Source organism: Muscardinus avellanarius (assembly GCF_963383645.1).
Source record: "Muscardinus avellanarius genome assembly, chromosome: 12".
NCBI lineage: Eukaryota > Metazoa > Chordata > Mammalia > Rodentia > Gliridae > Muscardinus > Muscardinus avellanarius.
Genome location: NC_137798.1, coordinates 13,471,419 through 13,483,586, shown reverse-complemented (window position 1 = coordinate 13,483,586; position 12,168 = coordinate 13,471,419). Strand labels below are relative to the sequence as shown.

Below are 12,168 nucleotides of genomic sequence, written 5' to 3'. Positions count from 1 at the left end.
AATTTGAAACAGGATCTAAATTGCAGAAGGCCTCATGAAGTAGCTGAGGCTAGCAGCAAACCTGTGATCCTGTCTCAGCCTCTCAAGTACTAGAATTACAAGTGTTCACCACCCACTCCACCCAGGTGTTGAGATGGTGCATGCTTGTAATCCCAGCATTCGGGAGGCAGAGACTGGAGGATTGTGATTTTCTGACAGCCTCAGCTCCTTAGTGAGGCCCTCTGCAAACAGTGAGATCCTGTTTCAAAAATAAAAAGACTAAACCGGGCGTGGTGGCACAGGCTTGTAATCCCAGCGCTTGGGAGGCTGAGACAGGATAATCGCACAGGTTCAAAACCAGCCTCAGCTACTTAGTGAGGCTCTGAGCAACTTAGACCTGTTTCCAAATAAAGTATAAAATAGGTCTGGGAGTATAGCCTGGAGGTAGAAAGGCCTTGTCCACCCCCAGTACCAAAAAATAAAAAAATAAATAAAAAATAAAAAAATAAAAAGGGCTGTGGATGTTCCTTAGATGGAAATGCCCCTGGGTTCAATCTTCAGGACCAAAACAAATAAATACAACATGAGAAACTGAGGTTTAATGCCTCCCATCAGTTCTATATTGAGGGAGAAGCCAATTTGAAGTTCCAGTCTGAACTCAGGTCTGCTATGAGCACTAGTTGGAGAGAATCAAGTCAAAATTTACAACCACAATGGGCATGGTGGCACATGCCTGCAATCCCAGTATTTGGGAAGCTGAGATAAGAGGATCACAGATTCAAGGACAACCTCAGCAAGTAGTGAGATTCTCATTAATCTAGTGAGACCCTGTCTTCACATAAAAAATAAAAAATTGGGCTGGCAGTGTAGTGTGTGTGTGTGTGTGTGTGTGTGTGTGTGTGTGTGGTACTGGGGACGGAACCCAGGGGCCTTCTACCTCTGAGCTACACCTCCAGACCTATTTTTATATTTTATTTGGAAATAGGGTCTCACTAAGTTGCTGATAGCGGTGGCTTCAAATCTGCGATCCTCCAGTCTCAGCCTCCCAAATACTGGGATTACAAGCTGCACCACCACGCCCGGCTCTGGCAGTGTAGTTTGAAGGTAGATTGTCTCGGAGTTCAACCCCCAGTGCCACGCAAGCTGCTAGGCTGGCTGCAAGCCCGTGATCCTCGGGTCTCAGTCTCCCAACCGCTGGGATTACAAACGGCGCCACCCGCCGGCACGCGGCTGAGGCTCTGCCGGGGAAGGAGAAGGTTCCGGGCCGACGCTGGAAGCTGCGTTCAAGTACAACAGCGGTGACCCCAAGTGTCCCAGTAAGTGGCGGGCGGGGTCTTAAGTAACAGGACGGAGTTTAGTCCCAGAGCTCCGACGCCGCGGGGAGGAGGCACCGAGGACGGGCGAGGCCCGCCCCGGCCCCGCGCGAGCCGCGGCGCGCGTGTCTGGACCCGTGTCCCGCGTGAGGTCACTCCGCGCGGTCACGTGCTCGCCGGCGGGAGCGCCACATCGCCGGCCGCGCCCTCCACCCCGCCCACGTGACCGGCCTAGTTTCCCCAGGCCCCGCCCCGCCCCGCCCCCCGCCGCGCTCCTCGCGCGTGGCCCTGGCGTCCACGTGTTTCTCCTCGCCCAATGGGAGCCGGCGCCCGGGTGTGAAGGGGCGGGGCCTGGGGGACGACTTGCTTACGTTGCGAGGAGGGGGCGGGGCCTGCGACGTCGGCCGGAGCGAGGGGACGCAACGGAGGCAGGCCGGAGCCGCTGCCGTCGCCATGACCCGTGAGCGCTGAGCCCCTTCCCTTGCCCCTTTTTCTGCCGTTCGCTCCCTCCCCGGCCGCGGGATTGCGGTCTTTGACCTCCCCGCAGCGCCCCCAGCGCCCCCCGTCTCCGGGGGCGCGCTCAGCTGCCCCCTCGCCGGGAGCCCGGAAATCGAGCCCCCTGCCCATCCTTCCCGAGACCCCCAGCCGGCGTAGGCCGGGGCGGGCCCGGGCCCCTACTGCGGGCTGCAGCCCACCCCGCGGAGACCCCGACGGACCCCGCGCACCCCACCAGCTCCCCCGGCCGCAGCGTCCCCCGGGCAGCCTCGCCCCCAGCCCCGCGGCGAGGCCGGGGCGCCGATCCCGGCCTGCGAGTGCCGCTGGCGCGGAGGAGCGGCCCCGCAGCTCACTTTCTACCCTGTTTGCTTAGGCGGTAACCAGCGAGAACTCGCCCGCCAGAAGAATATGAAAAAGCAGAGCGACTCGGTTAAAGGAAAGCGCCGGGATGACGGGCTTTCAGCTGCCGCCCGCAAGCAGAGGTAGCCCCAGGGAGGGGAGGGGGCGAGGCACCCGGGCTAGACGAGGGTTTGACCGGCGAAGAGCTAGCGCAGGGCTTGGATCTGGACCAGGCGTGAGGGCAGAGTGCTGTTTCCTCTAGGTTGTATTTCCTCCCCACCCTTCACTTTGTCAGGTCACAGCCTTACGGGAAGGACGGGGCAGGCTCTTGCCCTCAGTGTGGTTTCTGAGCGCCCTGAAGGGTATGGCAGGGAGGTCACGTTTCACTACCGTTGTGACTGGCAGCCCGGTACTTTTGGCCCTCCTGGCCTCTCTCCTCCCTCTCCCAACTTTCTCACTGGTGTTGCTGGGTGTGGTACTCAACACAGAATAGAGCGCCTTGGGCCTGCTTGGCCAGACTTCTGACCCCTTGGGCAACAGCCACGTGGAGACTGCTGCCTTTGAGCCTCAGCTCTACTCCTCTAGTGCTCCTAGGGTGGGAATCAGCAGCCACAGCTGAACTTTGTCCCATCCACTTCCATCTTATCCTCTGTGCCCTTCATCCCCTGCATCGTCCTTTTTGCCCTCTGGTACCTCCCAGTGCCCCATCATCTCTACCCCCAGGGACTCGGAGATCATGCAGCAGAAGCAGAAAAAGGCAAACGAGAAGAAGGAGGAACCCAAGTAGCTTTGTGGCTTCGTGTCCAACCCTTGCCCTTCGCCTGTGTGCCTGGAGCCAGTCCCACCATGCTCGCGTTTCCTCCTGTAGTGCTCACAGGTCCCAGCACCGATGGCTTCCCCTTTGCCCCGAGTCTGCAGCGGGTCCCTTTTGTGCTTCCTCACCCTCAGGTAGCCCCTCTCCCCCTGGGCCGCCCCCAGGGGTGAGGGGCTTACCCCTTCCCAGTGTTTTTTATTCCTGTGGGGCACACCCCAAAGTATTAAAAGTAGCTTTGTAATTCCTTGAGCGCCTGGTTTGACTGGGGACCGGGGGGATGGGGATGGAAGAGTGACTGCCCTTTCCCACCAAAAGGGGAGAGCTCTTTAGACTTCTGAGTAGAATTATGGGTGTATAGACTTAACAAGTAAAGCATCACAGAAGAAGCCTTTATTTTTACCATGACAGCCAGACAAGCACTCTGATTATGTGGTAGAGAAATCTTCTAAAAACTATAGAGACGACTTTTCTGTGATGTGTCCCCCTCCTAAGGATGGAGTTGAGGGTCTGAGTGGGAAGGTTCTAAGACCTAAGTTTATGCCTCTCTTCCTCATTCTTCCTCAGTTCGTCTGCTTGAAAGTTGGCCCCCAAATCCTGCTGCTCACCGGCTTCCGTGGTCAGCTGCTGTCAAGTGCTCATTCTCTTCCGTTCTGTCATTCCTCATGGAATGAGGGTGGTTTTTGTCTTCCGCTTCCCCCCCGGCCTCCAGATTGGGATTGGAGTCAGGGTAGCCTGCGGGCCTTTTCATCCTGTGCCCTGGCTTGCTCTGTGGTTCTGGGCGTACATTCACGTGCCCAGGGCTGAAGTGCTTGTTTTCCTTTTTCTCTCCAAAGGCAGATCCAACTCTTGAGTCCCTGTTGGTCTTCCCCTGCCTCCACCTCCAGCTCAGGAGCCTGGACAGGGGCTCGTGCTGCGCTCTGCTGGGATCAGCAGTGGGTCCTGAGCTGCTGATTTGGGATTTGGCATCTTGAGCTGGGGTGGAGACCTAACGGTAGCTCCAATGAGTCAGAAACTGCCCAGAGTGTTGGGTGTGTATGACCACACCTGTTCCAATTCAGACGAATGGGGGAAGACTTCCCCATCGTATTCTTGAGGTACTGAGCTGGGCTGGACCATTCCCCTTAGATAAGACTAAGGGTACAACCTTAAGGGAACCCCAGGTTGTTAATAACCTGGAGCAGGGGCTATTTGTCTTCGGGCAATACTGATGTGGCATGGCAGCGCTGCCTCAGGAGGGGGCTGAGGGTCCTGGGTGGGAGAGCAGCAGAGTGGTGCCATCAGCAGCCCCAGAGAGAGCAGGACACAGGCCCAGCACGAGACAACCTTCACCCAGAAGGTGGCCCAGCTACCTTTGGCGAAAGTATTTTCCAGCTCGGCTCCCTCATAGCTGTGGAACCAAAAACTGGTTAGAGAATACATGCAGGCCCTATCCTTTGACTGTTCACCTCCCCTTAGTCATGGGAGACCCATTTGTGCTTCCTGAGAACTGGACTGGCCTTGAATTGTTCTTTCCCTAAACTAGCTAGGTTTTCAGGACAGGAACTCCATCCTACCTGAACCAGTTGGTCAGGGTCACCATTACGTAGAGCGAGGCAAGGAAGAAGACAAAGTGGAAGGCAGAATAGCTGTAGGGCAGCTGGCGCGCTCGCAGCGGGGCGGCTCCAGGGGCCTCCGGGTGGACTGGCCCGCTCCCTTGCCCTGGGCAGAGGGGAGGGCTGTGGGAAGCAGTACTGTTGGGGCACCCCCCCTCCCCCCAGCTGCCTCATGAGGCTCCTGAGGGCTCTTTGGCACTTTACAGAACTAGACCGTTTCTCAGGATTTTCACTGACTCACCATCCTCGGGCTCCACTGTTTGGGGGCAGCAGAAACAGAACGAAGGCTTCTGCAAAACAGAAGGCAGCTTGTTGTGGAATGACTTTAATATAAAAAGTGTACGAGGGTGTTGATCAGGGGACTCCCCTCTGAAAAGATTGGTCTAGTGTAAGAAGTGGAGGCATACCTGGGTTCAAAGTCTATCTAGCTCTAGCATATTAACTGGCTATGCAAACTTTGCTAAGATGTTTAATCTTTTGTGCCTCGATTTCTCCATTTGTAAAATGGAGCATATACCTACCTCACAGGGTTGTTGTGAGGATTAAATTAAATGAGATGATGTATGTAAAGTATCTAGCACAGTGCCTAGCATATTGTGGGTACTCAATAAAAGGCAATAGCAGATAGAATCTGAGCATTCTGGGTAGAGGTCGTTAGGATGTGTGTGTGTCTGTGTTTTGGGGAAAGGTTGGGGATATTGAGTTCCTGATTCTCACCTGGAACTCATAGCTGTAAACCTTGATGATCCACAAGGGTCCAAATACCTCAGCCAGGTAGGAAGCCTCATTGCTGAGAAAGAACAGAGTTCTCAGGCTGGTCCAGCCAAATAGAAGGGATTGTTCAGGGTATTACTGTCAACTAGCTGATGTTGGTTGCCTTTGAGGTACTCCGAGTCCCTTTTTAACAGGTTTAGGAAACTATGTGTGAGCCCTAAACCTGGCTTATACTTGTTATTCTCCCCTCCCCCCTTCGTCTCATACAGATGTCTGACAAAGTGCTATTCTTAGAGCTGTCCCCGCTCTTGGGGTGCATTTCTCATTCTAGTCTTGTTCTAATAAATAAACCACAGTCCTAGGTAATCGTCCTGATGATTCCTCCCTGTGCCGGGCACCCACCCTCCTTTGTACCTTGTCCCTTACGCACCAAGCGAAAAGCACACAAGCATACATGATGCCCGCACTCAGCACTGCTAGAGAGGTGTCTGGTGTTTGGGGGTCCACTTTACTCAGGCTAGGCAGGCACAGGGTGTGATTCTGTCCTTGAAGGATTACTGGGAGGGGCAACAAGAGAAAGGTGTTAGAGCTGGGGTTTGGCAGGAGCAGAGACCTGAGCCCTGGCAGTCCAGGCTGGCCTTACCCCGCTCTGGAGGACGGCTGGACAGTGCAGAGAAGGTGAGGTACATGATATAGCAGCTGATGATGGAGGCTTGCAGGAGGCCAGAGCGGGGCTGCTCTGTGGAAACAGGTGTCATTTCTTGTCTACTGGGTTATGGTTTTCTGGTCTCACACCCCCACCCACACTTCTGTCCACCCCATGGGAGAAGCAGATTCTGTTGTCAGGAATGGGCAGTAAGGCTAATGAAATTTGCTCTAATGGAAAAGGCCCCCAAATCCAGAGTGTTGTGGGGCCTATACCCACTGAGGCGGATGCAAGGCGCGATGGACAGGAGGGAGAGGAGGCCACAGAAGCAAAGGTGCACGCCGAGCAGTGTCTTGTTGAGCAGGCAGCCAGCCGGGTGTGTGTAGTGGTAGAACAGGAGCACGGCGCCCACGCCTCCCATGCCGTAGAATCCCAGGGTGGCCAGCAGCACCGCCAGGAACCACTTGCAGTCTTGGGCTGCACCTGTCTGCCTGATGAGGGGAGGAGGTGACAGAGCCTGGAGCGCCAACTCTGCTTTTACTCTTTACTGATCACGCCCCTCTCAGGCCTGGTGTGATGGGTCATCCCACCAGGCCACCGTCATCATGCTCTTGAGCTTTTGATACTGCACACAACATGGTTACTGTCCACTGTCTGATCCTGCCCCTCCCTCCTTCCCTAGAGGTCTGACCTTCCTTTCCGAATCCAATAATGCTAGACAGCCTTCCCAGGAAAAAAAAAAACAAGAGTTAGGAGCCCTTACCAGTTCTTGTTCCAGGAGTGAGCAAAGGCCGTGATAAGCACCAGCTGCAGGAGGATGAATGTGAAGCCTCCACAGATGCCAATGTAATGCCAGGCTGCAAGGTGGGCACCAGAGGGAAGGTTCTATGTCACTTATCCTCTTCCGACCTACTTGCATGTTAGAAAGCTTCTTAGTTTACCGATCAGGGTGTGAGAGTACCTGGAAAGAGATGCTCATCGGGGATGCAGAAGGCAACGGCACAGAGACCCAACAGGAACAGGAGTTTGAGGAGCCAGAAGCTGGTTAGGAGGGAGAGAGAGAAAACCAGACTTAGGAAAGGCAAAGGAGAGCAGGGCGTGGTGGTGCATGCTTGGAATGCCAGCATTTGGGAGGCTGAGACAGGAGGATTTGGGTTCACAGCCAGCCTCAGCTACTTAGGCCCCATGTAATTGAGACCCTGTTTCAAAATAAAGAATAAAAACTAGGGTTGGGCGTGTAGCTTGGAGATAAAATGCCCCTGGGTTTCACACACCCCCCCAAAAAAAAAAAAAAAAAAAAGCAAAGGAGGGTGGGAGTGCCCACTGGGGAGAACAGAGAAAGAAATGTGGGAATGAAGCAGGGCGTAGCTGTGTGTGCCTGTAACTCCTGTGACTGGGGACACGCAGGCAGGTGCACCACAAGTCTGAGGCCTGTCTGGGCAACTTAGTGAAATCCTGTCTCGAAAATCAAGCCTGGTGTGGTGGCATATTCCTGTAATCCCAGTAGTTAGGAGGCTAACACAGGAGGATTGCAGGTTCAAGGCCAGCCCCAGCAACTTAGCAAGATTTTGTTTCAGAATAAAAAAAAAAAGGGCAGGGGTAGAGCTCAGAGGTAGGACATTCAGTTTCTAGTAGCAGAAAGTAAAAAAAAAAAAAAAAAAAAAAAACAGGCCCAGTGGGAGGTTTTGGGAATGGGCCATTGTACACTCAGTCACCTAAATGTCACCTGGGCAAAGTTTTACACTTTGTAAAGGGTATGCATATAATGATCCCGTTGTTATTCCCATGGCAGAGACTAGAAGCTGAAAGGACAAGTGTCTGGCTCGTGGTCCCATGGCAAGAGCAGCGGAAGCAGGGACTTCCCCAACTCCCTACTTTCCTTCTCTGCCCCTCCCCACCCAGGGAGTATACACAAACCTGTGGTGCAGCTGTGCCCTGGGGCTGGCAGGGGAGTGGAGGTGGGCCAGGAGCACAGCGTGCAGCAGGTGGAAGGTGGCAGTTCCTGCACACACTCGGTACACAGCCCCAGAGCCACTGAGTACCGGGCAGTCAGAGTGGCCAAACAGGTGGGCACACAACCCCCAGGGCATCTGGATCTGGAGGGAGTTGTGCATGAGAAGTGGCAGGGCTGGTCAGAGTTTGTGGGTGAGTGCTGCTAACTGGGTGACCGCTGCTCTGTCCCCTTCCCCACTCTCGGTCTTGTCTCTCAGGGTTTCTCACTCCCCCGGGGACCCCACCCTTCCCACTTACCCCAGGCACCTTTCCCCAGACCCCCTCTACCACTGTCCTTGACATGAACAGGCAGCACACAGCCGAGGTGCCCGCGTGGAGGAGGATGTAGAGCAGGCGGCTGCGAGTGGGCTCCGGCACAGAGGGCCACCTACAGTGACAGCAGCCGGCACACACCTGGGGCGCAGATGCAGGGTGGCAAAAGGTAGACAATACGTCAGTGCTGAGACAAGACCGCAGGTTCAAGTAGTGAGACATCAGCCTAGCGATACCGTTTCCAAATAAATGAACTCGGGCTGGGGGTGTAGCTCGAAGGTAGAGTTGCTACGTTCAAGTAGCACCAAGCAAGATGTTTTCAGAATGCCTGGTTGTGAGCTGATTAAGACTGCCCACCCCTACCAGTAGGGCTTTGTCACAGCTTGAGCAGGCTTGAGCTGTCGACTTTTCTCTAGACCTGAACATCCGGGGCTGGGAACACGGGAGGCGAGGTTTACACACCACTGAGGGAAAAGGCCAAAGGACCAGACAGAAGACCAAAAGACCTGCCGGCTGGGCTTGCCTGCAGTCCTCCAGCCAGCCCTGGCCGGGAGCCCCAGCGCCCGCTCACCTCGCAGCAGGGGGCTCCCACTAAGCCCGCGCGGCCCCCACCGCGCCGCGGCCTGGCGGGGCCCCCGACGGCCTCGGCGCCCGCCATCTGCCCCGGGGATTGGATTGAGGCCTCGGCCGGCCCGCAGACAGAGGCAACGGCAGGTCCTTCAGCGGCAGCCCATTAGACTGCGGCTTCCCGGGCCCAGGCGGAGCTGCGGTGGGGCGGGAGGAAGAGCCGTGCAGGGTGGGCAGTGCAGACGCCCTGGATTAGGGCGGCCGCCCGGCCTCCCGGCTTAGCGCCGTGATTGGTTTAGGATTAGCGGGCATCCGTCGGGGGCCCGCCTGGCCCTGTGCGTGTCCTGGGGGACGGGGGCGCCCCCTGGGGCGGACTGCGGTCCTGGCCGCTGGGGCTAGGGGAAGGCCTTGCAGAAAAGACGCCGAGCCCGAAGCCGGCGTGAGCGGGCACTGCCGGCCCCGCCGAAGCTTCGAGAACCCCACGCCGAGGGGTGTGGCCGGCGCTGGCCCCGCCCCGCGGAAGTGCGGCCGGCGCCGGAAGTGCGGCTCGGCGGCGCGCACCGGCATGGCGACCGAGGGGGACGTGGAGCTGGAGCTGGAGACCGAGACCAGCGGCCCCGAGCGGCCTCCCGAGAAGCCGCGCAAGCATGACAGCGGCGCGGCGGACCTGGAGCGCGTCACCGACTACGCGGAGGAGAAGGAGATCCAGAGCTCCAACCTGGAGACGGTGGGTGTGGGCGCCCCGGGCTCGCCGCGGGCGGGGGAGCGCGGCGCCCACTGGGTACCGGCCCTAAGGCTCAGGGGCAGTGGCGGGCAGCGGAGCTAACTAGACCTGCCTGTCCTACAGGCCATGTCGGTCATTGGAGACAGACGGTCCCGGGAGCAGAAAGCCAAACAGGAGCGGTAAGTCTCCCGCCTACTCCGAGTTGCCAGTTCCTCCCCCGACAAAGAGACCCTTCATACCTCTTTCCACCCCTGCATCAGTGCCTGAAGATGGGAGAGTTTACAACTTTTATTTCCCCGGTACTGGGGTTGGAACCCAGGGGCATTCTACCCCCAAGCTACACTTCCCCGCCCAATATTTTATTCTTGATTTTGAAATAGGGGCTCGCTAAGTTGCGTAGGGCCTCACTAAATAGCTGAGGCTGTCCGCGAACGACGATCCTGGCTCAGCCTCCCGAATGCTGGGATTACAAGCGTCTCGAGTTTGCAACTTTTTTGTTACTGGAAGGAAAGGTGGCTGCTAACACCTGTTGACTGTTGTGAATCTCCAGGAGAAAGGGATGGGGATGTTGGTTGGAACCATTTTTGTATATTTTTTCCTTTGGTGATACCGGGGATTGAATCTAGGGGCATTCTACCTCCAAGCAACACCCCAGCACGGTTCCGCTAGGTTGGGAAGCATCTCTCTTGTGTTGCTGAGGCTGTCAAACCTCTGCTCTTCCTGCTTCAACCCACCATGCCAGGCTAACCTCTTTTTCTTTTTGGTAATGGGATTGAACCCATGAGCATTCTACCTCTGGGCTACATACTCCTAGGAGTTATTTTTCAGTTTGAAACAGGTTCTTCCTAAGTAGCTGGCTTCCAAGCAGCCTCCCAAGTACTGGGATTATAGGCCTGTGCTGTTGTGCTTGGGCACTCATTTTTCTCTCTACTCAGTGTTTATCAAGATTCATTTGGCTGCAAGGCAGGGATGGGAGTGATCCTTCTTGGGACGTGTATTATGGTGAGAGTAGAGAGTGAGGACTAATGTACATGAATATTTTTGCAGGGAGAAGGAACTGGCAAAGGTCACAATCAAGAAGGAAGATCTGGAGTTGATAGTGAGTAGTAAGGCCTACTAACTACTGCATGTAACAGGGGCTCAGTTTAATTTGGCTTTTTTTTTTTTCTTTCTGGGGATGGAACCCAGGGGCATTTTACCTCTGAGCGACATCCCCAGCCCAATTTCTTATTTTCTATTTTGAAATAGGGTCTCACTGAGTTGCAAAGAGCTACTGAGTAGCTGAGGCTGTCCTCAACCCATGATCCCCTGTCTCAGTCTCCCAAATGCTGGGATTACAAGTGTTTACCACCACACCTGGTGACTCATTTCTTGAAACAAGTAGAGTTAGAAGTTTGGTGGTTAGCCAGGTGTGGTGGCGCACGCTTGTCATCCCAGCATTCAGGAGGCTGAGACTGGAGGATCACGGTTTGCGGACAGCCTCAGCTACTTAGTGAGGCCCTCTGCAACTCAGTGAGACCCTGTTTCAAAATAAAAATAGGGCAGGGGGTGTAGCCCGGAGGTCGAACGCCCCTGGCTGGGTTTCATCCCCACACTCCCAAAAAAAAAAAAAAAGTTTGGTTGCCTCGGTAACGTGACTCATCCTTCCCACAGATGTCTGAGATGGAGATCTCTCGAGCAGCAGCAGAAAGGAGCTTGCGGGAACACATGGGCAACGTCGTCGAGGCTCTTATTGCCTTAACCAACTGATAATGTTTTCTCAACTGGATTAACTTATTGCAATAAAGGTTTCTTTTTGGTAGTTTTATCTTGGATCAAGGACATTATATATCCTGTTTTGTTGTAGGGAATTTATATACTGGGGTATAACAGACTTTAAGTGATCCCTTCTCCCATAACCTATGTGAATGATAGTATACAAAAATACCCTGTGTTCAGAGGCAAACTCAAGGTGGCAGGCTGGTCTGAATTCATAAGACTACCTTCTTTCCCCCCCCCCCCCCCAGTACTGGGGATGGAAGCCAGGGACATTCTACCTCTGAGCTACACCCCAGCCTGATTTTATTATTATTATAATTTTTTTTTTTTTTTTTTGGTGGTACTGGGGGGGTCCCAGACCTATTTTATATTTAGAAACAGGGTCTCACTGAGTTGCAGAGCCTAAGTAGCTGAGGCTGTCCTCGAACCGCAATCCTCCTGTCTCAGCCTCCCAAATTCTGGGATTACAAGCATGCGCCACACCTGGCTCCCTGCTATCTTTAATTTTAGTTAGTAGATAGTTAATACTTTATCAGCTTGCAAATATTACCCAGTATTATACTAAAAATTCTGCTATGTGATTCTTTTATTTCTTGACACGCACTTAAGTGGATTAAAAGGTGTGTTCACTTAGAAAAAGTTGGCTTCAACCAGAGATTCAAAACAGGTTTCAATGAGCTTAGATTTCCTGGCATATTACTACTCCCCAAGGTCGAAGTAATGCATTAGCCATTTACAAGTCCACATTTTTGATCCAAGCTAAAGAGCTGGATCAAGAAACTCAGAATAGTCCCAAGAAAACATGGGAAGCCATAGCAGAGAAACCCAAGGTTTCTCAAGAGTTGGAAGGAGGAGTCTCTAGCCTACTGGAGAGTGCTTTCCCGTGGGTTTCTCAGCATGAGTCCAGACCTCACAGAGCACCTCTGAAGACTGGCCTCCCCACCGACACAGGTAAACGCAAG

At 54.6% G+C, this 12,168-nt stretch overlaps 3 protein-coding genes across 4 annotated transcripts; 2 read left to right on the top strand and 1 right to left on the bottom strand.

The window, feature by feature from the left end:
* The first annotated feature begins 1,703 nt into the window (after positions 1-1,703).
* On the top strand, positions 1,704-3,065 carry SERF2 (small EDRK-rich factor 2). Its single transcript, XM_080707475.1, has 3 exons — positions 1,704-1,752; positions 2,161-2,269; positions 2,850-3,065. Exons 1-3 carry the CDS (start codon positions 1,746-1,748, stop codon positions 2,911-2,913), a joined length of 180 nt encoding a protein of 59 aa, XP_080563601.1. The 5' UTR covers positions 1,704-1,745; the 3' UTR covers positions 2,914-3,065.
* Positions 3,066-4,104: 1,039 nt separating this feature from the next.
* SERINC4 (serine incorporator 4) lies at positions 4,105-8,815 on the bottom strand (the record flags this gene model as incomplete). The annotated part of the gene is made up of 13 exons (XM_080707033.1): positions 4,105-4,327; positions 4,494-4,638; positions 4,774-4,822; positions 5,250-5,322; positions 5,677-5,803; positions 5,890-5,985; positions 6,172-6,383; positions 6,656-6,749; positions 6,854-6,933; positions 7,810-7,988; positions 8,143-8,298; positions 8,521-8,589; positions 8,729-8,815. 13 exons carry the CDS (start codon positions 8,813-8,815, stop codon positions 4,105-4,107), a joined length of 1,590 nt encoding a protein of 529 aa, XP_080563159.1.
* A 474-nt stretch (positions 8,816-9,289) lies between these two features.
* On the top strand, positions 9,290-11,197 carry HYPK (huntingtin interacting protein K; the record flags this gene model as incomplete). Of its 2 annotated transcripts, XM_080707386.1 has the most annotated exons (4): positions 9,290-9,451; positions 9,572-9,627; positions 10,496-10,547; positions 11,102-11,197. In XM_080707386.1, the coding sequence occupies 4 exons, from the start codon at positions 9,290-9,292 to the stop codon at positions 11,195-11,197; spliced, it is 366 nt and encodes a 121-aa protein (XP_080563512.1). The 2 variants fall into 2 exon arrangements, with proteins under 2 accessions (XP_080563512.1, XP_080563513.1); XM_080707387.1 differs by lacking the exons at positions 9,572-9,627; positions 11,102-11,197 and having other exon boundaries at positions 10,496-10,686.
* Positions 11,198-12,168: the final 971 nt, after the last annotated feature.